This window comes from Mycteria americana, chromosome 4 (assembly GCF_035582795.1).
Source record: "Mycteria americana isolate JAX WOST 10 ecotype Jacksonville Zoo and Gardens chromosome 4, USCA_MyAme_1.0, whole genome shotgun sequence".
Classification (NCBI taxonomy): domain Eukaryota; kingdom Metazoa; phylum Chordata; class Aves; order Ciconiiformes; family Ciconiidae; genus Mycteria; species Mycteria americana.
In genome coordinates this window covers 27,910,815-27,935,251 of record NC_134368.1, presented here as the reverse complement: position 1 = coordinate 27,935,251, position 24,437 = coordinate 27,910,815, and the positions used below count along the sequence as shown (strand labels likewise).

General features: G+C 42.3%; 1 protein-coding gene across 7 annotated transcripts in view; it reads right to left on the bottom strand.

Moving 5' to 3' along the window:
- The window catches only part of LIMCH1 (LIM and calponin homology domains 1), a 182,406-nt gene that overhangs the window by 708 nt on the left and 157,261 nt on the right, over positions 1-24,437 (bottom strand). For 6 of the 7 annotated variants that reach the window (XM_075499988.1, XM_075499986.1, XM_075499989.1 and 3 more), the window contains 13 exons: positions 21,053-21,146; positions 18,478-18,650; positions 17,706-17,811; positions 15,690-15,718; positions 14,582-14,665; positions 12,823-12,915; positions 11,767-11,871; positions 10,240-10,376; positions 9,336-9,457; positions 7,855-7,978; positions 6,364-6,450; positions 3,250-3,358; positions 2,257-2,359 (listed from right to left, as the gene is read on the bottom strand). In XM_075499988.1, coding sequence (XP_075356103.1) covers positions 2,257-2,359; positions 3,250-3,358; positions 6,364-6,450; positions 7,855-7,978; positions 9,336-9,457; positions 10,240-10,376; positions 11,767-11,871; positions 12,823-12,915; positions 14,582-14,665; positions 15,690-15,718; positions 17,706-17,811; positions 18,478-18,650; positions 21,053-21,146 — 1,366 coding nt within the window. The remainder of the gene's footprint in view (positions 1-2,256; positions 2,360-3,249; positions 3,359-6,363; positions 6,451-7,854; positions 7,979-9,335; positions 9,458-10,239; positions 10,377-11,766; positions 11,872-12,822; positions 12,916-14,581; positions 14,666-15,689; positions 15,719-17,705; positions 17,812-18,477; positions 18,651-21,052; positions 21,147-24,437) is intronic. The other variant, XM_075499987.1, reaches the window with a different exon arrangement.

Here is a 24,437-nt window from a genome sequence, read left to right as displayed (position 1 = left end):
ATCTTTAGCTGTGCCTGGTTTGTGTTACGTGGTAATACAGAGCCCTTGTGTTATTTGGCCATACAAGGAATCTCATTAATTTACTTCTTGCCTTTCACTTCAGCACTCACAAACCTGTAACTTTTCCCCGTGTTTGACACTGAATACCAAGTTCCCTTCCTTGTGAGGTTTTGTTCTAGAGAAATAACCTACCCCATTCACTTTTATTTGAAAAATAGAAATATTTTGGACCCTGGACCACTAGGTAAGCTTTAATGCTTTTCTCTCTTAGGGTTTTTGATAATTTCTTTTGAAACAGAATCATCCACAGTTTCAAATAAGCTTCTGGCAGCCAAAATATTTCACTGAGATGTCCAGAAGCATCTCAAAACAATACTGATTAATTCTGGGTTGCTCAGAGACTGTCAGTTGTGCGCACTGCTGTGCAGGTTTTCAGATGTAGCCGTGGGGGCAGGAAGGCACGAGCTGTGCAGTCAGGCAACTGATTTTATATTTAGCATCAGACTTCCCAGAACTGAAAGGCAAAACACTAATGTTGCACCAGTTTGTTCTTCATTTCAGATGTGGAGTCTGTCAAATTCTAGTTAAAAATGAGCAACTAACCATATTTGCAGTTTTATCAAAATCAGTCCATTTGAAACTATCAACACGAACCAGTGTAACTTAAATTCAACTAATTCATATTTTGAGATCTTGCATGAGGAGGGGACACAGTAGGGAGAGGCAATTTGTAGGAAAAAAGACAAACCCTTGCCATTATTATTCTTCAGGAACCATACATTTCCTCAAAACCTATTCCCTCTGTCATGGACCTGGTTACCACTGTGCTAGGTATGTACAAATGCAAAACCTTACTGCACAAAACACTGTACGCAGCTCTGTACTGCATTTTTTAGCACCGCTGCTGTAGAAATGATGATGGAGGGAGTGATTTCTACAGCGTATAAGCTGATAAATAATTTCGTTATTAAAAATAATTATTAAGGGGCCTCAATTTTTATTTAAGCAAAAAGAATTAAGAAGAAAAGGAAAATATGACTTTTATCACCTTCCTCTCTTTTTTGAATAAAGATGGATGTGCAAACATGCATTTAAGGGTCAGGACCTCATCCACATGAGGAAGGTTTATAGTATCAAGCCTGAAGGGTAAAAGCTGTTTCTAAATGCGTCAGGTTAAATAAATAATCATAAAAAGTTGCTAACATTTCTTAGCAGAATTTTTTAAAAAAATCACCAAACAAATGGTTATACAATAGCACCCTCTAGCTCTGCCGATGGGGAAATACCTCTCTCCTGAAACAGTGAAAAAAAATACCTATTCTTCTGCTAGCAAAGGTAGGTAGGCACCTTTCCTACTCCTGGATTTCTACAGCCACTGCTTTTGAGAGAGAAGAAGGGACATAGTAAGCGAAAAGAACTCTGTATCTCCACTTATCAGTTAGTACTGTAGGCAGTGAATGTACTGAACAGTAACACGTATCAGGAAGGCAACGATTATTCCCATGGTTTTTTTCTGTGTCTGACTGTTTTTCACAAAGTAGAAAGCCGGCATGAGCACAGCCCATCTCATATCACTGGTGACATCAGGGTGAAGCTGGAATGCTCTAGCAATTTGGTATCATTCACAGAAATGCAGGAGTAGGGAGGACATTCAAGTGACCTGCTCTAAGGCAGAAAACTGCATCAAGTTTTTTGCTGACATGCAATTGTCTGGCTCATTCTTCAAAATTTGCAGCAAGCAACACTTTAGCACATGTCTGGGGATACCACCACCAGGATTCATTATGAGTTACAGAATGTTCCTAATATTTTCCTTTACCATTTTGCCTGCAAATGGAGGCCTAGAGACATAAAAAATGGGAACTTCTCCAAACAAGGCCCAGGGTCCTAGACCTAGTAGAGGTATTTACATTGTCTCATGTGATGTGACAGATCCAAGCCTTCAGGATATGCAATGTATATGCACAGTGTAGGAGTTTATATTTATGCGCAGAAACAGCCTTTAAGTCTAATATTGCTGAGCAGATATCCTCTGGGCAAGGTTTGATGGGCTCGGAAATCTTTTTTGGTATAAGAGGATGATTAAAATAGCATGGGAAGGCTCCCCTTCCCATGGCGAAGCTATACTTGAGTGGCAAAGCCATTTGGGCATAAGGGAGAACACATTTCTTCCAGGAGGAGAAAAAGCCATCAGTTAAAATCATGGCAACAGTATTGTTAGAGTTCACTGTCCTTTGGACAGGATTTAGTACTTACTTCTGGATCGGATGTAACAATCATTGCAGTTAAGAAGACCATTTCTAATCCTGACATCCGTCCCACTTGCTGCGTCTCCCAGCTGTCCCTTGCAAATGCCACACTGTCAATTGAAGAACAGAGAAAGTAAGAGAGACCATGCCCTACTATCTGTCACAACTGTCCCCAAATTTTTACTTTTGTTTCAATAGTTCTTGGAACAGTGAGAAAAAAACAAGCCCCAGAACCCAGCCCATACGCCTAGGGAGCACTGCAAATTAGTGAAAGGTTTATTTTAGAGCCAACAGTATTTAGGACTGGACTTCAGCAGTCTCCACTTATACAGACAGAAGTGAAGTCTAGTGATTTTAAGGGACATCTGATTTTGACGTTGCATTCTGGAGCCAGCCCATTTGTGCTGGACAAAGCTTAGAGAGGCCAGAGGTTTAGTTTGGGTAAATGTCTAAAACCAAAAAAGGCTTCATGAATGTCTAAAACCAATTGGGTCAAAGATAATGGAAGTGGCCACTTTCTGAGTTCTCTGGAAAACACTGTCTTCAGACACGCAAGAACAGTCGTGGAGTATTTCTGTCGAGAGCTCTGGTGAAAGGCTGAAGACATCATCCATTCATAGTCAAAGCTCTCCAACCATAGGTCAGATCAAAGATGGTTTCAGGACTGACTGGATTTTTGAAAAAAAATCACAAGGTAACTAATTTTATATTTAAAAACAAATGAGTACAACTGGGAAATTATATGATGCTTCCCTCTGTAAGTGAGGAAGCTAAGTTTGCTTGCTAAATCACAGGTTTTAGTCCAATTAACGTCTGACAACAAAATAACACATTAGCTGCATTACTTCCACTTGTCTACAAACACACACACAAACATACATAATAAACATGCGAATCGCTTCGTCCCCTCATTTTCAATTTCACATCTACAGCCCTCAATATACTCTCTCCTCACACTGTGCATGACTTGAGATTTTTCTTAATAAAGCAAGAGACATACCCTGAAGCACTGAATATGGAAATAAAGACCAAGCGTTTCAATAATCATGGCAGCTCCTTTTCCAAGAGGAAGCCCACAGGTAGAACAAAGCTTCTTTCCACTGACAGACCTAGAAGACAAACATGACTTTAAGAAAACAGAATGGCAACTGATGCTAAAATGTAGCCAAATGTTTACAAAGTTTTATGGAGAGGGACAGGATGGGAGGAAGGAGCATTGGGGGGTGTCACATAAATACATATTGACCCTTCAACCATGTTGCTGATCAGCCTGCACGTCTGCCTTGCAGACAAGCAAGCAGAGGACTTAAAATGCTTGAATGCACAGCAGCTCACATCCATTTCCCTGCCAGTCTGCTGTGCTAGATCAAGGGAGATGCAAGCCTCTTAACAAAGACCCAGATGGCAGGGAACCATGCCTGTGGATTACCTAGACCCAGTCAATGCCACAGCAATCAAAGCAGATATTTACACAAATTACCTGAGTCAGACTCTCAGCCTGGAAATTTTTCAATTTGTTTGCAAATGGGTTTGCTTACTCCAAGTTAGAAGACAGGGATGCTGCTCTTACACCCAAATAAGCTGGCAAAGTCAACAGTAGCAGCGAAACTGCAGTAGCACAGACCAGACATCAGGCACTTGCTAACTAATTTTAGTCCATGCTGCTGCAGCTACATGCCTATTAGTACTCCAACTAGTTAGAGTAAAGCTGAAATCAGATCTCCATCTGCAATGCAAAAATACTTCAACTTTCTCCTTAAGCTTCAGTCCTGTCTAGACCTTTCTAGTAAATCAGCTGTTTGATGACAGCTGGGTGAGGGATCAGAGCCCCAGGAGTAACTGGTACCCTTTTTCATAATGGTTTTAGTGGCAGTGCAGGTGCACACTTCTATGTGTTTCACGCTCTTCCCTTCTCACCTGTCTGCCAGCCTGCCAGAACTGATGTTTGTCTAGTGAGATGATGTGCTGGTTTTGGCCGGGATAGAGTTAATTTTCTTTATAGTAGCTAGTATGGGGCTATGTTTTGGATTTGTGCTGAAAACAGTGTTGACAACACACTGATGTTTTAGTTGTTGCTAGGTAGTGCTTACCCCAGTCAAGGACTTTTCAGCTTCCCGTGCTCTGCCAGGTGCGTAAGAAGCTGGGAGGGGGCACAGCCAAACTGCCCAAAGGGCTATTCCATACCATATGATGTCATGCTCAGTATATAAACTGGGGGGAGTTGGCTGGGGAGCAGCGATCGCTGCTTGGGGACTGGCTGGGCATCGGTCAGCAGGTGGTGAGCGGTTGCATCACTTGGTTTTTTTTCTTGGGTTTTGTTCCTCTCTCTGTCTCTCTCTCTCTCTCGTTTTCCTTTTCATTACAATTTATTATTATTACTTTTATTTTATTTTATTTCAATTATTAAACTGTTGTTATAGCAACCCACGAGTTTTCTCACTTTTACTCTTCCGATTCTCTCCCCCATCCCACCGAGGTGGGGGGAGGATGAGTGAGCGGCTGTGTGGTGCTTAGTTGCTGACTGGGGCTAAACCACAACAGATGAGCTTGAGACCAAAAGGGATCCTTTGTCATTATGCGTCATCCATGCTTTTTTCAGCCAAGGCTGAAACCAGGAGAGAAACTTTGGGATACTTCATGAGTTTTGAAAAGATGGTTTGATGAAATTGCACACAGATAAGCAAGTTTACAATATCTTGCTTTATGGTTTTGGTGCAACAACATAATAGGCCACCAACAGAGACAGATCTGGACTGCATCATGATAAAGCCATTTAAAAAAAAAAAAAAGAGACAGAAGCAGCAGAAGGACACATCGCAACCAGAAAACTGTTCTTGCTTCCATCTGCTCTCTGTCACTCCTGAGCCCATCGTTCTTTACCCCATCATGTACACAGACAGCTCAGGCACATCACTGTCTTGTTGCTTCATTCTTGTTATTCCTTTTAGAATAACTTCCCTGGTTTCTTCTCCTCCCCTACAACCTTAAGCCTTCTGCTCACATCCCTCTGCGTTATTCTTGAGTCCGCCTTTGTTTTCACTTCTTCTCTACTATCAGAGTTATTACAAGGACAAGTTAAAGTGTTGGATCAAAGAATAAAGTGCTTTGGGAAATTATTTAAGAAGTTTTCTAATCTTTTAGTGGAACAACAAATTACATCCCATCCATTGTTTCCAAAACTAAGATTTATTTCAGGAAAAGATCTTGGAAGAGGGTGTCAGATCAGGATGTAGCTGCTAAATAATATGAAGTAGCTATCATGACTAGCTACATGTAGCACAAAATGATCTGCAATCCCGCCAAAACTGCAGTTACAATTAGAAAAAACAGAAGAAATTGTTCACATAAAAAATTCCTAATAGTTTCACATCAATGCAAATGGCATCGGAAGGAGGGCTTATCTATCAAACGTGAAGAAAAATGTTATTTAAATAGAACAAAAACTTGCTATGTTTTCTGTGTTGTATTACTTGACCCTATTTAATGAGTCAACTGATTTGAATACACCCCAAATTATCAGTGATTCTATCAGGCTACAGTTAACATTTATTTAGAATTGGTACACACTGAAAGCTGCACAGCTCATTGCCTGAGAGAATCAAATCTCCAGGAGATTAGCACAAATGTAGAAAAATTTAAAAAACAGCAAAAAAGCAAAATGTGTTTCAAGTTTGGAAATTAAGGGAAAGATTTCTTTTTAAATCAGCAAGTGTTGAAACATCAGTCGATGACAACAGCTAGAGCATACCTTGCTCCTGAGCATGGGACTATCCACTGCGAAGACAACATCCTTTGGCTTAAGTGCTCTGAACTCACGCTTTAGTGCTTACTTTGACTGCGGCTTATATTATCCCATTTCAATTTCATTGAAATTTCAATGATCAAGCAGAGTCCTACAGGTGCTTTCTGAACTGTGTTATTTGACAACATAACAATACTGCTGAAGTAGGCAAGAAAGACGGGAGAGGGAGCTACGTGTTTATTCCGTGGACTGTTATGAATTGCAACATTTAGAAGAATGCATAGTGCATCCACGTAATACTAATGGGATTTACACTGCGGCAGGTCACCAGCAACTACAAGATGTATTCGGTCTGCAAAATTCCTTATTGACCTTTTGTACCTGTTGGGTGACTGACTCGAAGCAGCAGGAGAGCAGGGAGATGATGGCCCAGATTGGAAGTTCTCATGACAGCCTGCCCTAAAATACAGGAGAGAAAACGCATTACTACCGCTGAAGAACAACTAAAACCAGAGGTTTTGTACTGAGAAATTCCAGCTGATGGATTTCAGGATTCCCAGCTCTGAAAATAGTATCTAAGGAAAACAAGGTATAAATTTGCTGTTCATTGCCATTTTGATACAATGAAAAATAGCACACATTTTTTGGTTCTGAGTCTTGGTCTGCTTGCTATTGCTCAATCAGATAACTCACAAGGTAATCAGCCATGTGCAGACTCCTACCCACCTATCAACCCAACATAGCTCACACCGTGATGAAGGAGGGTTAAGCCAAGGCACACCACCTCGTACTCTCTGTTCCCCAGGCGATGTGCACAGAAGCACACTGGTAGAGCAGATGTGGGGTTCTTGATGGAGGGTCTGTGCCCTTTACTGAGTAAAAAGGATGCTACTAACACTGAGAAGTGGTTTATTCTTATTTGTGTCTACTCTACCTTGCAAGAATTTGGTGAGAAAAACCATGGATGTTTTTTGTTATCAGAAATCATAGGATCGATTCAACCTCTCACTGCTTAAAGCTGTTTACAGATTAAATAACGATTTGCTCAAACACAGACTAGCAGTTTGTTATGAGGAATAGGTAATCAAAACTCAATCTACGTTAGTTTTGACTGGATACAAGCTTCATAGACAAAACATATCTTGCAGAAGACTGTGTTCATATATATGCTAATGAAAACAGATGTTCCTTTCTCATTACAGAGATACACTTTTTGCAAATATTAGGTAAACATATCCCTTGTTTACTGAATGATCTGGTGTTACTTTTTAGTAATGCTCACTCCAAAACACAAGGTAAAGCAACAGAGAAGAAAAAAACCTCACCAAATTTATAGCAGAAAGAAAATACTAATCTCTATGTATCTTCTTTTAAAAGCTATAATCCTTAAAGAACTAGAAAGCAGCAACCAATTTGTGTTTAGAAGCTGGGGAATGAAGCTCTCAGATACCAACTTCAAAGAGGCAGACTTCTGACGTTCCCACCCTGATATTTGGTGGTGGCTACCACTAGTAAGTGGCTTTAGTTACTAGCTATAAATGTTTGTCTTAAGGACTTAAAACAAATGAAGCACATGAACAGTTATGCAGATGAGTGTTTAAAGACCTAAGGAGAAAGAAGACAGAGAATGGCAAGCAGGAGGTGTCCTCCCTTGTGAAACTAGTTACTGGGGTATCCGTAATGAGAAACGAAGTGGATAAACATTAGCAGTCTTGGTGGGAAAGCCAGGAATCAAAGGTGTCTGCACACTGCAGGACTACCCATGAAACTTAACCGATAAAGAATGCTGAATAGGAATATAAGGGAGAACAGCGTAAGCATGACTTCTCAACCTCTGCAATAATCTTTATTTTACATTCTCACCTCCTCATTTCTCCTGTGGAGCTCGGCTGTTGTCCCACACTCTGGCCCAGGAATGGTCTCTGTCGAATGTCCTCTGCACGATGTGGAGACTGCTTTGTCAGCAACTGCTGACTCCAGGAGACGTCTACAATAGGAGATGGGGAAATCTCAATACTTGTGATAAAATGCTTTTGTCAATACTTATCGACCAGCACAGTTTGTGGGCACACCATAAAGGAGACACGAGATGTATTGTTACTTAAAAATAAGTTCTCAGAAACCCCACAGAAAGTCAGAGACAGGCTCTGCTACACCAGGAGACCACTGTGGGACAACATCCCCTTGCATTACCTTCACATACACATGACCTACTCTGCTGCTGAATCTGTTTCTGGGAGAGGGAGAGGTCAAACAGCTGTCCACGAATAGCACTTGGGAAAATAAAGTACTTCTGTCCTAAGGAAGGAAGCACCAGAGAGACAGAAACTTCCCGTGGTGCCTGGGGATCCAAACTTCTCAATAGCAAGAGTTAAGAAGAAGGTGGTGTAGTCACTGCTCTCCATAAGCCTACTGATAAACAGATTTCTTCCCTTGTAATTTCCTTCTGCGTTTCAGATGGTTGCACAAGGCTCAGTGACAATAACAGCCTCCCAGCAATATGCAACGATCTGTGATGCCCAGGCAGCCGACCATCCCATTTCTGAGACAGAGCACACTACCTGGATCCTTCCAGATGAATTTTGTGGCTCACAGGCTGGGGAGGGCCTTACCCCGTTGTGCACCAACCAGCTCGTTTAGACTGAAAACAAAAATCTAAAACTCAATTTCAAAATCTTTAGTCCTACTTATTTACTCTCCACTGTTCACTTGCATTAGATAATGATGCCAGACTAGTGAATTTGCCTTTTTTTTAGGGTGACCCTGTTGACAGTATGCTTTGGGGAAATTCCTTCATTCAAAAACCATCAATATTTATGGGAGCCTAAAAAATCTATTAATTTTAAATGTCATCAGACATTTCTAATGACAAAATTGAGACACGTGTCACTTTAGAGTTGGCTTGAAATGGTTACACATCCCAGGTAGTGATTTTTACTGGACTGAAATGGACATAAAGAATCTAATTAGCTATCAAAACACGAAAGAAGTGTTGGAAATATACTCTCTGTATCAAGATAAATCCTATATGTATGTAAGATTATGTAAAAGATGGAAGATAACTGTGTTTAATTACTACTGTGAACATGCAGGCCTATAAATGAGATTCCTACCTGCAGCTGAAATGTTCATCTCTGATGAAAACAAGAAGATTTTAAATTTCACCTTAACGTATTTATCTTTTCTAACAGAAAATAACTTTTGAATCTGAGACATTAAAATTTTGAAGGTATGTGTACTGTTTATTTCCAAAATTCCTTGAGTTAGATTTCAAGCCACTGTATATACCTGTGAGATTTCTATTTTGAAAAGAATACATGCGTATGAAGAGTCTTGACTCTCACCCTGCGTCAATGGCAGATTCAGCCTGGCAGGCGAGCTGCGTTCCATCACTGGCACCTGGTGCTCCTGTTCACCTCCTTTCAAGATACCCGTCTCTGGGTGTCCTGAGAGCACTTTATTTCCACTGCCAATAAAAATAAGTCACATTGTAAAAATAATGCCAGGAAAAATGCCACCTAGAATATAATGGCAAAATCAGACTTTTGAATATCAGTCTATTTTTTGCAACAGGATTTTTGTTATTGTGTCGGCAATGACAAAATGATGAGGATAAACTGTCATGAATTAGCAAGTCTCCAAACATGCCAAGTCTTCCGACTTCCCTCACATACTGCCACTTACACACACTAAAGATCATTCTGGATTTGTGGAGAATGGCTTCTTTGCCAAAGAAACACCTTTTCTCAGTGTTCTCCATCCAGCGTTCAGCATCATCAGATGCTTCTCATCTTTGTGAAAGCTGTTACTAGCAGTTGGGAAAAGACCAGGACTTTGAACACCATCTGGCAAGTTCGGGTACAGTACTTCCGAGATAACCAGGCAATCTCACACAGATTCTGAGTGAAAATAGCTACTGCTCCTTTATTCCTCCAAATAGCTTGTGAAACTTGTACATAAGACACAGTGCACTGCCACACAGAGATGTCTGAGCTATCCAAGCTCTGGTCTGGTTGATGTGACAGCCTTTCAGCAAAGCCATGCCTTCTGATATGCAAAGCTAGCACTGCACATTGCCATATAAGTGTAAGCCTGCGGCAAGTGAATATTGATCGGGATATATTATACCTATCACCAGGCCACCAGATGCTGATGCTCCAGCATTAATCATGGCCAGATGTGACATCCCAGAACTCTACAGAATACAAAGCTCCACAGGGCCAAGAAATGCTTAGGCTTGATCCATACCTTCTCTTTTCTTGCCAGAGTTCATTTTCCTTGCTTTTTGGAGATGGCATACTGTCCTGCTCCCAGAGCAGCTTTTTCTGCCCTGTAACTTCTTTTTGTTTGCCTTCCTCTGGAGAGCTGTTTGAATCAGTTGTGTTCTAGAAGACAGGAGGGGAGGGAATAAGGAGCTTCCCTTGAATTCGGCATCAGCACACGCATGAGAAAAGCACAGGCTGCCCCCAGATATATCGTGTTGACACACCTTATTACCATAAAGAACATCTCACATTATACAGTGGAATCATTTGACCTTGGTAAGGCTAACTCTGGATTTAACAAAGACTTCAGCTAAAACAATCAACTAATTGTATTAAATTGAGTGCAAAACAAAAAAGTGCGGGACTGACCAATTACGAGATGGTGTTCAGGATGACGAAATAAAACTTGCCACCACGCATTTTTGGCAGAAATCCTTGAATGACTTTGAGAGTCTAGACAGTCTCCCATTGGACTTGGAAGAACTTTGTGAGGGACCTCAGCTCCTCGACTCTGCCAGGAGGCAGAGCATTACTCACATGCTGTGGGCATTCTCAAATGGCAACACCAGTACTACGTCCAAAATGGTACTGGAGTGGGTCATACCTGACTGGTGGAGCTTCAGTAACCCATGGCATGAGATCCTTCACTTCTGAGTGCCGGCACTGCCCTGAACACGGCACAAGCAACTCCATCCAGGAAGTTACCCCTACATAGTCATGTGGAAAAAGGGCCATGGCTGATGTCCCTGCACAGGGATGAGTGATAACAGGGGGCAGGAAAGGCGAGAGGAGAACCAGGTGATACAGTACTCCTAATCCTGGAGCTGAATGGAAAAAGGCAGATGTCTTCTTTGGTGTGGGTGCCTTAGGCAGGAGAAAATTAAGTCTGGGAATCCCACATTTATTCTACTGATCTCACCTGGGGTGTCATTCTCTGATCTCTGGCAAACACTTATTTAATTAGATGCTAGATGCATCAAGTGAAACATTTTGTGCCATATAAGCCAAAAGAGAGTGACGAGTGAACGTTCCTCCGTTCGTTTTGCTGCTTTCTAGGAGGGATGGTGGGAGAGAAAAGGAGGAAAAGTGGGGAGGCAGGATTCAGTCTCTCATCTCAGATATGCTTACACCACTGTGTTACACTCAGGATTTTGGATGCAGGGAAACCACTTCAGATTTTGTTGGTTTGAAAAGGTAGTTAAAACAAATAGAAACAGGTGATTGTTTTTTCACAGCACCAGTTAAAGAAGAGAAGCAGCTGCAAAGAGAGGAAGTATCACCCTCTGCTCTAGCCCAAAATAGGATGGCAGCAGTTTGCTTGGGAGTATGGCTCTTCAGTTGTAAAAATATACATGCTACAGCACTCTGAGGTATCACCAGCTATGGAAAGGATCTAGGGAATACTCTTACTCTTACTGTTCCCAGACTTTGTTAGCCTTTAGTGAAGAATGAAACTTTGCACTGAAGATAGCTTAGTCTTTATTGCCTTACTAATCCATGAGAAACTCACCGCTGTCTTGTTTCCTTCAGTGGTAGAGGAAGAGGAGGAGAGTAGCTCAGCAGAGTTTGAAGAAACAATGAATGGAACTACAGTATCCTCAATTATCTTACGTTCCTAAAAAAAAGCGCATCAGGAGAGAGCAGGGGTTAAAAATACAGAATGTCAACTATGAGCTTAAAAAGTAGAATCATGAAGTTTGGCTACACCCTCACATTTAGATGGCTAGGTAAGGACCTGTGGTACCAAGAATAATGGTAACACCTCAATTTTTAATTTCCTTCAAGGTTTTGCACTCCCTTTCCTTTCACCATTACCATCTTTGAGATGGGATGTCCAAAACTGGAAAGAATATTCTACTTGGGATGGCAACCCTATTTCTCAAAACACCAGTCTATTAAATTTCATACTAAAATATGGTACATGAGAAACTTCTTCTGAAAGCTGAAAAAAAAAATTTTCTTGTTCAGATCACAAGTATGGCTCTCAAACACAGATGATAAGACATCAATTTGCATAATGTACAACCAGTCAAACTGAAAACATGAATGTTTTCCAATTTTCTGCAATAATGACCCACATATGACAGAAGAAAACCACTTTCTTCTGTATTGTTAATATTCTACAACTGCAAGCTTTGAACATTTCCTGTGAATTTTGTTTGAAAAACAAGGCCAGTTTACAAAACATTTACATGATCAAGCCCAAGGCAGACAACAATTTCATCTGGAGTTCCATCAAGTCCAGACACCAAGGATACGCCAAAACGCACGAGGCTCTGCCTCCGGAGGGAAGTCTGAGCGTGCCCAGACACAACCGTACTTACTCACCCTGACTTGCACAGCAATTAGACACCTCCACCTATGCGGAGGTTCTGAGGATACCTGTCTAAATAGTTATTTTTCCTCAGTGCCTATGGTAGCGTTTAAGAGAAACAATCCTGAGAATTCAGCTTTGAGAAGGCTTTTCTTTAATTAACCTAGGTATGGGATTTTTTTTAGTTACATAAATGGGTGCATTTAAATACAAGAAAAGTCAATAAACAACCTCCTCCTTTGAGCCTTATACCTCCTCGTAGTATCTACGCTCCTCCTCTTCAACTTCTCTCTGGGCCTTTTCCCATTCCTCCTTCAGCTTGTCCTGCTCCTTCTGATACTTCTCCTGTAAGAGGATACAAATACAGGTAAATTCAGAGCATTCTGTATTAGGAGTAAATTCTGTAGTATCTCCACAGTGAAAATGAACCTGCTAAGAGTGGTTTAATCAGAAATAGCATGAAATAGGAAGATAAAAATTTGAAACATCCATGGGCATCAAAAAAAGCTGCTTTTCCTCCTCTCCCCACTTGTTTCTAGCACTTACATTTAACACCTTCAAACCACGAGGAACTTTTAACATACTAGAAGTAGTTTAATTTGTTAGAAGTTTTTAAACCTTTGGTCAGAAATGAAATTTATGCTCAACAATTTCAGTAATTCCTTGTTTCTTATACAGTATTAAGAGTTCCAAAAAGCTATCACACATCCCAAAACACTTGGGCATGGATTTTACATTAATAACTTCAGCAAAGTAGCATATAAACAAGCAGGTTTTGCAGATACTGGTACTAATTTAAGAGAGATGCCAGTACAATTTAATGAATGATGAATACCCGTGCAAGTTTAAAATATAAATGAATAGTGTGTAAAGGTTTGAAGAGGGGAAGCTTATAATTAGCTAAGTAGTTTATTTTCCTCCTTGATGAAATTATTTCTTGAGAATTGTTTTTTCACACAGTTTTGCATGAAAAATTATCTCAAAGAGATTTTTAAAATTGTTTGATAGAACTGGTTTGAATATGGGGAAGAATGGTGACCTCCGTATCCCTTTTACACCAGTTCCAACTTCTGTTCAAATTAGAAACCACATCTGCCTAATCCAGAAGAGCTGCATTCGCTATTGAGAGAACACCCACATATGCCAGAAAAATCATGATGAGAATTTTACACCACTTTAAGAGGAAACAACCATAGTAGCTAAAAAGAAATAATCTCAAGAAAGCAGTAGAGACACACTCAAGTCATTCTTAAAAGATGACAAGACTCCATTTTATTATTCTCCACCCTTTGACAGTTGTTTGCTCTTCTGTTACATGGAGAAAAGAGATTATTTCTTTGGGACCAAACCTAATCACAATTTCAAAAGACACTACTGACTGATGGGGAAATCCAAGTTCTCAGGGCCACTGCACTTCTCCCAACTAGGACACAAAACCAGACCTTTTACAGCTTACTCTACCACTAGGCAAAACCAGTGGTTGTTTTGATGGGGTTTCTCCCCTCACAAAAAGACCCCAAACCCTTCATGTCCAAATTTAGCTTTATGTTTTCCAAGAAGAACCTGTGAACAAAGCAGAAGTCTACAAAAATCCATTACGACCATCATTTTAAAGAAGAGTTGCATAGGTGCCAGGGTCAGCAAAATACCAGTCTCGAGAAAGAGGCTCCACAGTCTTATTGTGAGACTTATTGTGAGACTAATTAAGTCTCACAGTCTATGCTCAACATACTTTAAATATAGTTGAGGATCAACATTTGGCTTAACTCCGCACTGGAATGCAGAACCAAGTCCTTTCAGTCTTTCACGGAGCGGGGGGAAGGGAGATGTTAAGAGTGCCCAAACCACAGAGAACGTGTGTGTATGTTTGTGTTCTTATTCATCTGCCACAGAATTCGCTGAAGCATCCACAGAGGATGTGGAAGACACGACATGAAATGCCCAACTTTTGTCCAAAGGGACGATTCAACATCTGAGCGACACAGTGGAAGAAATGTAGTTTCTTCCTTACCTGAAGCAAGCGTTCTTGCTCATGCTGCCACCTTTCCTGGCGCTTTCGCTCTTCTTCTGGATCCCAGGACCAGAAATTGAAACGCTTGCGTGAAGGAAAACCAAGCTATTAGACTTTAACATTGTACTTCACAAGGCTACCAAGAAAGCTGCACTTCATCTGGCCCACTCCTGGCGGTGATGTTAAAATGGGAAATTGAGAACTAGATAATGGTTCTCTCAGTTAGCAGGTAATATTCTTGGCTTCACTGACACTTAGGATTGCCCACAGGTATCCAAGTGATAAAATAATAATTTGGTTTGCAAAGAAAGGTTTGGAAAACTTCAACTGGAGGGGAATAAAAAGGAAAAAGATCTGAAAGAAAGCTCTAAGCAGCACTGAACAGAGATACCTGCAGGTACTCAAATTTAAAGAAAATCTCTATTTTTCTTTTCTATAATCTTTGGCGCAACATGCAAAGCAATTTGTGATTGTAAAATATATTCTCTCATTTCATATGGCTGCCAGCACAACAGCCTATAGCCTTGTTTTAAATTTTTATCCATAATGAAATAAAATCTCAGGCTTCAGTAAGGATCCCATTACATGATACATTTACATGTTTAAAATCCTTATAATCAAGGGCAATTTTAGACACTTGATGTCATATTCCTTTCCACTAAGAGTCGTATTAGAATCTGATAGGAAGAGATTATGTCTATTTTTACAGGACAGAGTATGAAATACTGTATACTTTAGTGTAGCATTTGTGGTGTGTTTTTTTTTTTTTTCATTGGGGAGACAGAAGAATTGTGATCTCTAATTTCTATGCATTTAAAGTAGAATGGATAACTTGGAGTTACATATTATTTTGAGATTATGAAGTTTTAGTGGTTCCAGCAAACCAGTACTGTATAGCTAGCATTCCTTCCAGACAAGGGAAGAACACATAAATTCCAGATTCAGACCAGGTCTTGATTTGGGTTGTATTTTTTCTCTCTCATTTCCATGAGAAAAAAAAATATCTCATTCTGGTTTGGGGATGTTACAACACAGTTTGCATAAAAAAAATTCACTTTTGCTAAACATATATCTCTAAAACAAAAAATGATGCAAAAAAGGTACTCACATTTGATTTGTCACCGTTATCAGAATCAGCTGTTAAAAAAAACAGAAAAAGGAAAAATTAAATTTAATGCAGCAAAATGTGCTTAGCCTGCAATTAAAGCTACATTGTAACCGTATGAAAAAGCTTCATGTTAGTTTCCTATTTGCTCCCACAACCAAATGCAAGGACGAATCGCAAGCAAATAAACCAGAAAAACAGATTACACCCATCACCAACAAAACTACTTTTTATCTGGGTATAGAGGAGCACAACATTAACTAACATCAGGTTCTACTCTACCACTAGCTAATGCCATCTACTTCTGGCCACAGACGTTAGCAGTGTTCAGACTCTGAGTGTTACCTACTTTGATCTACTTTTCCCTTCGTGATTCAGTGCAACGAAGGAAAAAGCACAGCAAAGCTGAAAGGATGGGACTACACTATTCAAGAGCCACAGTTACGAAGAGAACCATTGCCGTTTTCTATTCAAATGTCTTTGAATTAGGCTGATTTAAAGAAATTAAGGAAAAGGTATTTATAGGCAAGTGATTTCATTTGGGTGCCTGAAACCAGAGCATCACAACAACGTGCAACCCAACAGCTCTTTGTCAACTGTGCGGCAGGAATAGACACTTTCTATGAAAGCGAGAGGTAGAACAAGTCCCCGTGATCATCAGCTTTCACCCCAGCCCCATGTCCAAAGACACCTACGACTGGAGGCAGCAGAAGGGCTGAAGCTGGTCTTAGCGCTGCATTTACCTGACTGCGAGAAAAACTGTGAGCGCCGCCAGTTGTTGCGAACCCTAAGCGGAACCGTGGCCCCGCGGGGCGGCTCTGCAGGCAACGGCACGGAGACAAAACAAGAAACACAGCGCAGTCAAAAGGCGATGACGGACTCTCAGACCCGAGCAGCCTCGGCCACGAACGGGATTTTGACTACAATCGCTTTGGCCCATCGCAGCTAGTTTACAACGCACCTGCAGATCACATGGACTGCCCGTATATAAATGCTACTGTTGTAACACGGCACCTAACCTCACATGAGAGCTCTAGCAAACTAATGCTAGTCAAGGGCAGCCACTCCCTCAAGCCTTTGCACGGTGCTGGAGTTCGCTACTATTGCAGATACACGTTTTAAAGGATTATGCGATCCTTTCAGCACTTTACGTGCCGTGAACACTAGAGAGCAGCCAAGTGTTTCAGCATCACTCAGAAAATAGGTGAGAGACCTACCATCTGTTACTTGACGTTTGGATTGATTTGTGCCTAACGTAAAATGATGTTCTCAAAGCCTGTTTGGAAAGCACCCCCCCCCTCTTAAAACAAGTGAGACTTCTATTCTTTTTCAGACAATTCTGTCTTCCACAGCAGATCACCTTCAGTAGTTTCAATCCTGAAAACGCTAGGATAATCAGTATATTACCTATACACAAACTAACAGCCTAATAAGTTCTCAGGGGGAAGAAAACTTCAGATTATTTTTCTCTCTCTCTTTCTTTTACAATACCTACATATATGCATCTCTCAAATCAATATAAAATCAAAGAAAGTTCTGCTTTGCAAGAACTCGTGATGGGCACAGGTCAAATTGAGGGAGGTGGCCAGACACGTGTATTGTTCATCTATGAAAAGGGGCTCCACATGAGCAGCTGAGTGCAGAATTTATCTCCAGAAGTTTTTATTGTGAGGTAAAACCAATTGCTAAGCCATTTTCATCTGTGAGCAGCAATACTAATAAAATATAATACTCATCAACATAATACAGCTTTCATTGCTAGGCCAGGTAAATGCAAGATAGGGCTCTCCCTGCCCCCCTCCACTGTGTCACAATTTTGCTGTTGTGTTTAAGGGGAACAGCAAGAAGAGTCCTTTGCGTCACGGAAGCCACACTACCAATATCAGTCAGATGCAACTAGAAAATAACCATTTTTAGCTCCAAAACCTCCAGGTCATTGATTAGGCACTTCTCCCTGAACACCACACACACATAATTCAGTTACTGTCCAGCTGAGTTCTCCAAATGCTGTTTGCTCACCTTGTAGACCAGAATTCTGCAGAGTAACTTGGCTAGTCTCGGGTAGTTTCTTTAAAAATGGCAATACTACACTCCCCTCTTGTTCCAGGGCTTTTGGTTTCATCACCTGTTCAGACATTTGGGAGCAGAAAACAGCATTCAAAAATCAGCAGGTTCAATCAAAGGTTAACTTAAACACTTTCTACTTATTTTCTGAATCAACATTATCAAAGATGAAGCCTCTACCTCCAGAATTACAACATGGAGTTGCAGTATTGAAGTCCTGGAAATAACTGGTAGCTGTTTGTTGTTCACACTGCCCTCCAGACCAAAGCTGATCCTAACCCAGGACCAACATCTAATGTACCTGACAGGGCAGCATGGTCATGGCCATTTGTTACCTCTGCCACCACCTGCACTTGTTCAGCACTTCAAGAGGACTAAGAGGGTAAGCTCCACTGTCTACACCTGCTGGATGCTCTGCCCTCTCAACACGCAGTGGGACTGGGGTTTGCAGATTAAGTTCTTATTTCTGCTCCAGCCAGTTTACAGGTTCAAACGCTACAAGCAGACACTGGGGAGTTCCTTTGGAGGGGGAACTCTCTGATGACCATAGGATTTGGCACAGAAACCATCCTCCAGGGTCATTCCCTGGCAGATTGTTTTGAATGAACTCCCGAAGTGACATTATATAAAGAAAAATAACCAATTTGCACAATAAACATTTCCGTGTGAGATCTTGCTTCTTTTTTTGTTTTGTTTTCCACTCCCTCTCTTTCTTGCCCATACATACCTCCGGTGTAGCAGGGAGCTCTGCTTCCTTCTGCTGCTCCATTTCAGGTTTCTTCACATCTTTCTCACTTGAAGCAGCTTCCTCTGAAGGGACCGGACTGGGAAGAAATTCTAATCTCTTCACAACAGGGCTGGCACAAGCTGCAGTTGACTTGAATTGCTTTTGATCTGAACCTAATCCACACATATAAGAAATAATGTTGCAAGGTTAAGGCTTTTTTTCAAATAAAATGTAGACCTATTTCTTACAATCTAATTTCTTACTGGTTATACTGTGAGCCCATAAGCTGGATGTTTTGAAAAAATAATCTTCTTTCTTCAACACAGGCAAAATTAATCTCTCAGAGAAGACAAGGCTTTAAGGGTGAAATTCACCTGACAAAGTGTAAGTGCTTACACTTGACTTGGGCATCATGGGACACCCTTCATGGTCAACAAAGACAGAGAGGCAGATCTTGGGGAAGAGTCACCCAAACTATTTCAGACACTCCTCTTCGGCTGAGATGAGCTGTAAGCTAGAACGTGCCTACTGAGGTATAGATCTCTTTACTGAAGTTGTGTGATGAATCCTATCCTAAGATGCTACCCAGACAAGTAGCTGTTCTGCAATTAACATGGTCTCACTGTCAGCACTGGAGGATATTCCAGCTTGCCTGTTTCCACTAAACCACAGCAGTCAAGCATCGGACAGCAACCAAATTGTGCTAACAGGAAGCCTTGGACTGGAATAACCTAGTTGTCATTCAGTTCTTACAAAAACCCAACAAGTTGATGCTGGTTTACAGGGAAGGGACTAGGAGTGCACAGGCCTACAGCTGAGGACTGTGACAGCTAAACTACTGTCAGCTGGTACCACCATTGGAAGCAGAGCAGTTTCCAGCATCCCAGGCAGTGCACAAGCACCCAGACATCTCTCAACCTCCTAAAGCAGAATCTCAGCTTCAGATCCTGTCCCCTCTCCAACCATGGCAGCAGAGGCAGCTTCCAAATGTACCTCGTTGACAGGCTAGGAGAGTGAGCTAAGAAAGAGATGCACCCCAAGGCTCCACTAAGAACCTGCACACGAGCAGAGACAACGGTTGCTCCTGCTGCACACCACTTCGGAGCAGCTCCCACACCATTAGTGGCGTAGGGGTCACAGCATGGAAGTATCTGGCTTGTACTGACCAGCAGAGGAGGTTGCTTATTCTACAAGAAGGTCACACAGTTTGGACCACATCTATCCCTCCAAAGCAGACATAATGAAAACCCATGTTCCTTTACCTTTTCAATTTTTGCAATGGTATCTCAGTTTTCCCTGCCAGCCAATATTAAACTTTGCTATCCATACTTAATATTTAGTATTTCTCACAGGTGTGGAGCCTGACACAAGGTGGCTTCGTGATTTATAGACAAATATCACCAGCTCATCACTGCTGACTCTCAAGAGGAGAATTTGGTTGGTTCACCACAAGATTGCAGCTTCTACGTTACCTGCCAGGTGCAATTCAAGATTGTTAACATATGTGCTTTGGCATCTACAAGCCAAAGTAATTAAGTCAGCTGATGAGCCCTTGCTAACAGCCCATGTGCTTCAGAGTCTTGCAGCTCATCAAGAAAAGGCTGGATATGCTTCTCATCTTGGGGAATGCTACCCCATTGACGTTTGAGGGCAAAGCTCGATTGTTTAAGTCACATTTATCCTCAGCAAATAGGAGCATTATGCTTATATACCAATTACAGCCAGAGGTCTCATTTAAATACCTACTTCAAATAGTACTTTTTACTTACCCATACCAAGCTGAACTTTGATAGACCCATTTTAAAAAATGAACAAAAAACCCCATGAACTTAGTATGATAGCAGGCAGTAGATAAAATACCTACTCAAAGGTAATGTTTCAGAAAAACCCTTTTGAGGAAAATAGCTTCAAATTTTACCAGCAAATTCCTTTCCCCAGATTAGGAATCATGCACAAAGGCTTTAAAGCAGAAAATCAGGAGTGTGCGCAATACTGTCCCTTTAAAGCCCCTATGAGGACTGAAGTGCCCCTTCTTATTCTCCTTCCCCATTTCTTAATGTCTTGGGGGAAAAAAAAGTGTTAAACAGAAGCTATTACTGACTGATAGTTTCTGCCCTGATTGATGGTTACAGCATGCTGTGGCACCAGCTTTTCACACACCCAAACGGCAAAGCAGACAACTCGCAGCCCGAGCAACGTGCAGTCAGGTGTGTCATTTCAACCGCAGAATGACAGAACAGCCCAGGTTGGAAGGGACCTCAAAAGATCATCTGGTCCCACCTTTCGTGGGAAAGGGAGCCTGGATGAGATTTTCTAGCACCCTGTCCAGTCATATCTTGAAAACCTCCAGCCACGGGGACTCTGCCACGTCCCTGGGGAGGCTGTTGCAGTGAATGATCATTCTTACTGTAAAAAATTTCTTTCTTATGTCGAGATTTCTGACATCTTCTGCATGTTCGAATAAACCCTCTTGGTGCCGCTGCAGATGCACTTATCGGAATCCTGCTGCAGGCTGGGCCTAAACCCCAGCCCGGGGTGGGCAAGGGCAGGGGCGAGGGCAGCAGCCGCAACCCACCTGGGGACGGGCACGCCGGGCTCGCAGGTCCCGCACTTCCAGGGCTAGCCTCGGCATGCTTGCTGGCAGCTCCATCTGCTTCCACCGGGGAGGCCTGCAGAGAATAATACAGGAGAAACACAGTGAGTACAGTGGAAATAAAAGTATGTGTTAATTCCTCAAGGCAATACTTGCTGCTTCTTTGTAATGTGTTTGAACCAGACTGGTTTAGAGCTCACCAGGGAGCTGGGGAGTACGTTCCAGAGCAGTACGTGCCGCTCAGGTGTTCAATCACTGGGCTTTAATCTCCTTTTCAAACGGTTCATCAGCAACCATCATGCAGTTGGTTTGGAATAGCTCCTACAAGCTTTTAAAATTGTAGGCTATCTTGGATTGTGTTAGCTGGAGATAAGCATACATTTCACCCCTAGTTTCCTCTTCCAGAATAACACAAAAACGTATGCATTAGTGAATACATAGCACATACTAGGGTTTAAAAACTGGCAAAGTAATTAAATACTTCCTTTATTTCACGGTTGTCTAAACAATCTGTTATCTGAAGGGAAAAGCCTGAGTCAGTATTAAAGGTAATGAAATACTTGAAACACTATTAAGAGGGGACTGAAAAAATACGGTGAGAGCATATTGAGCCAATAATCCAAATCCCTTTGAAAAGCCAGCTTCCTGACCCAGGACAAGGCTGTTGCAGAGCTAAAACCACACTGTCAAAACAAGGGTAGCACTTCAGCTGATCTATTTAGCAGCTTCCACTATACATCCGCTTTCCCAGTTGGCAAATCAAGAAAAATCTGCAGCAAACCTATCAGCCACTGCACAGTGCTTCTAATGCATGAAAGATCTAGAAAATGGCACATTCGACAGAGGAAAATAAAAAAAGACTACTCTTAGAAATAAAAAGTAACGTATTTCAGAAGTAGTCTATTGTAGACTTGCTTTCCTGTCCTCCTCCCACCCCTCCATCTTATTAACAGCTGCAAGGGAGGAAATCTGATGAAATTTCCTCTTTTCTGGGGGCAGGATTTAAACCTCCACCTTCTGCATGGATCCTGTTTCCCATCCCTGCAGACCCACATGAGCCCATGGCCCCTCATCCGTCCGTGCCCCCTGAAGAGCAGACCTGGGCTCTCACAGCTCGGTCATCGGGGTCATCTGCTGGCAGTGCCAACAGGACGCCAACGCCTATGGACATGCTTTGGCTCCAGAGAGCTTTGCTGTTGGCAGTGCTTGGGAATCCCTGCCTCTCTTATCCTCTCTGGAGGGCGGCATGCTCCCGAGAGAGGCGGGGAACGTGTCTAGGAAAATGCCCTGTGAGCAAATAGTGGGGACCAGTGTAGGGCCATGGCCAGTGGCAGTGACCCGGGCAAGCCCAGCGGGCAGCGAGCAGTGCTGGGAACAACGGAAGGAGGCCCAGCTGCCAAGGGCTGTGCTGCCACCTCTCAGCAGGACAGGCACCAGGTCACAGCCGTGAGCCGCTAGAAGTGGCAGCAGGGTGTCTCCTCCGGCGCCTGCTGGGGCTGGCTGCCCGCCGTCCTCCCCACCGCTTTCCACTGCACCCTCACCTCCGCCAACCCAAATCCTCTGCCACAGGCAAGGCATGGGGAGACACAGAATCACAGAATCGTTTAGGTTGGAAAAGACCTTTAAGATCATCAAGTCCAACTGTAAACCTAACACTGCCAACTCCACCACTAAACCATGTCCCTAAGCACCACATTACACATCTTTTAAATACCTCCAGGGATGGTGACTCAACCACTTCCCTGGGCAGCCGCTTCCAATGTTTGATAATCCTTTTGGTGAAGAAATTTTTCCTAACATCCAATCTAAACCTCCCCTGGTGCAACTTGGGGCCATTTCCTCTTGTCCTGTGGCTTGTTACTTGGGAGAAGAGACCAACACCCAACTCGCTACAACCTGCTTTCACGTAGTTGTAGAGAGTGGCAAGGTCTCCCCTGAGCATCCTCTTCTCCATGCTAAACAACCCCAGTTCCCTCAGTCACTCCTCCTAAGACTTGTGCTCTAGACCCTTCACCAGCTTCGTTGCCCTTCTTTGGACATGTCCCTCTCCTGCCTAAAAGTGGTTCTCAAACTGGACGAGGCAGAGGGTGAAATACACACTCCAAAAAGGCAGCATGGAAAGTTTGAGGACCTCCTCTCCACCATGTCCACCCGTGAGCGCACCTATACCAAGAGCAAACAAGACACGGAGCTCCACCTCTGTGTGTCACACGCTCCACGGAGGGATGGTCACTGGAGATGAGGCACAGGCTAAAAAAAACAGGTGCCAGAGAAATGCTCCAAAGACTGCAAGTCCTGTGCCCCAGAGGTTTTCCCCTCACCATTCTGTTGCTCTTTTCTCCCGTATGACCCACCTCTCCCTTCCTCAGCCCATCGTTGATGCCAGCCTGTGTTTCAGTGAGAGCTTTCTCACTGAAAGCCCCAGCAGAACACTACAACTAAAGAAAATGTCTCCTTCAGCCTCAGTTTTGGCTCCTGACACGACAGCAGCCAGGGGAGAAGCTACTGCAAACCCTTCCCAGGCTTGCTCAATGCAGAAATAAGTATTTCTTTTCTCCATGAGGACAGCCAGGCAGTGTAACAGGCTGCCCAGACAGGCTGTGCCATCTCCGTCTTCAGAGGTTTTCAAGAGTCGAACGATCGAGCCCTTAGCAACCCAGTCTGATCTCATGCCTGATCCTGCTTTGAGCAGAAGACTCAACTAGAGACCTCCAACCTGAATTATTCTGTCATTCTACAACCTACAAATCTCCGTTAAACCTAAACAAATGGCTCTTATCGAGAGCTCAGGGTTTGCCCTAAACAAGGTAAATTTTAACTGGAAAAACAAGAGGCACCTACCCAGCAAGTCTACCCACTGCTCCAAAGCATAAGCCCTTCCAAAGAAATTGTTGCAAATGTCAATTATTAATGTTTATATTATTATTATTATTATTATTATTTTTGGTAAAGCAATGGAACTCACCCTCCACTCTCAAAAAGCAACTGTCCAAATGGAAAAATTTCCAAAAAAACCCCAAAATAAATTCAGCTTTAATTTCATCCTCAGAGGCGTTAAGAGCTATAAACATCGATAAACCGCAGCCGACAAAAAAAGTGTTAAACAGCGTTACATATACCCAGGGAAGTCAAGTGCCAATGGCAGCTGGAGCTGGTGAAAAAGCACAACTGCACTGGCCTCTCAGAGGGTTTAAAAAGCTCAGCGAATGCACAGACATGGTGCATTTTTATCACCTCTGGGTCTAGAGTTACCTTAGGAACCTAAACACGGTGCTGTGTCATGTAGCTATCCTGCACAAGTGCAATAACTAAATCTACCCGTGACCTATATCCGGGAGGTTGAACCAGGTATAGGCATAGATGTTAT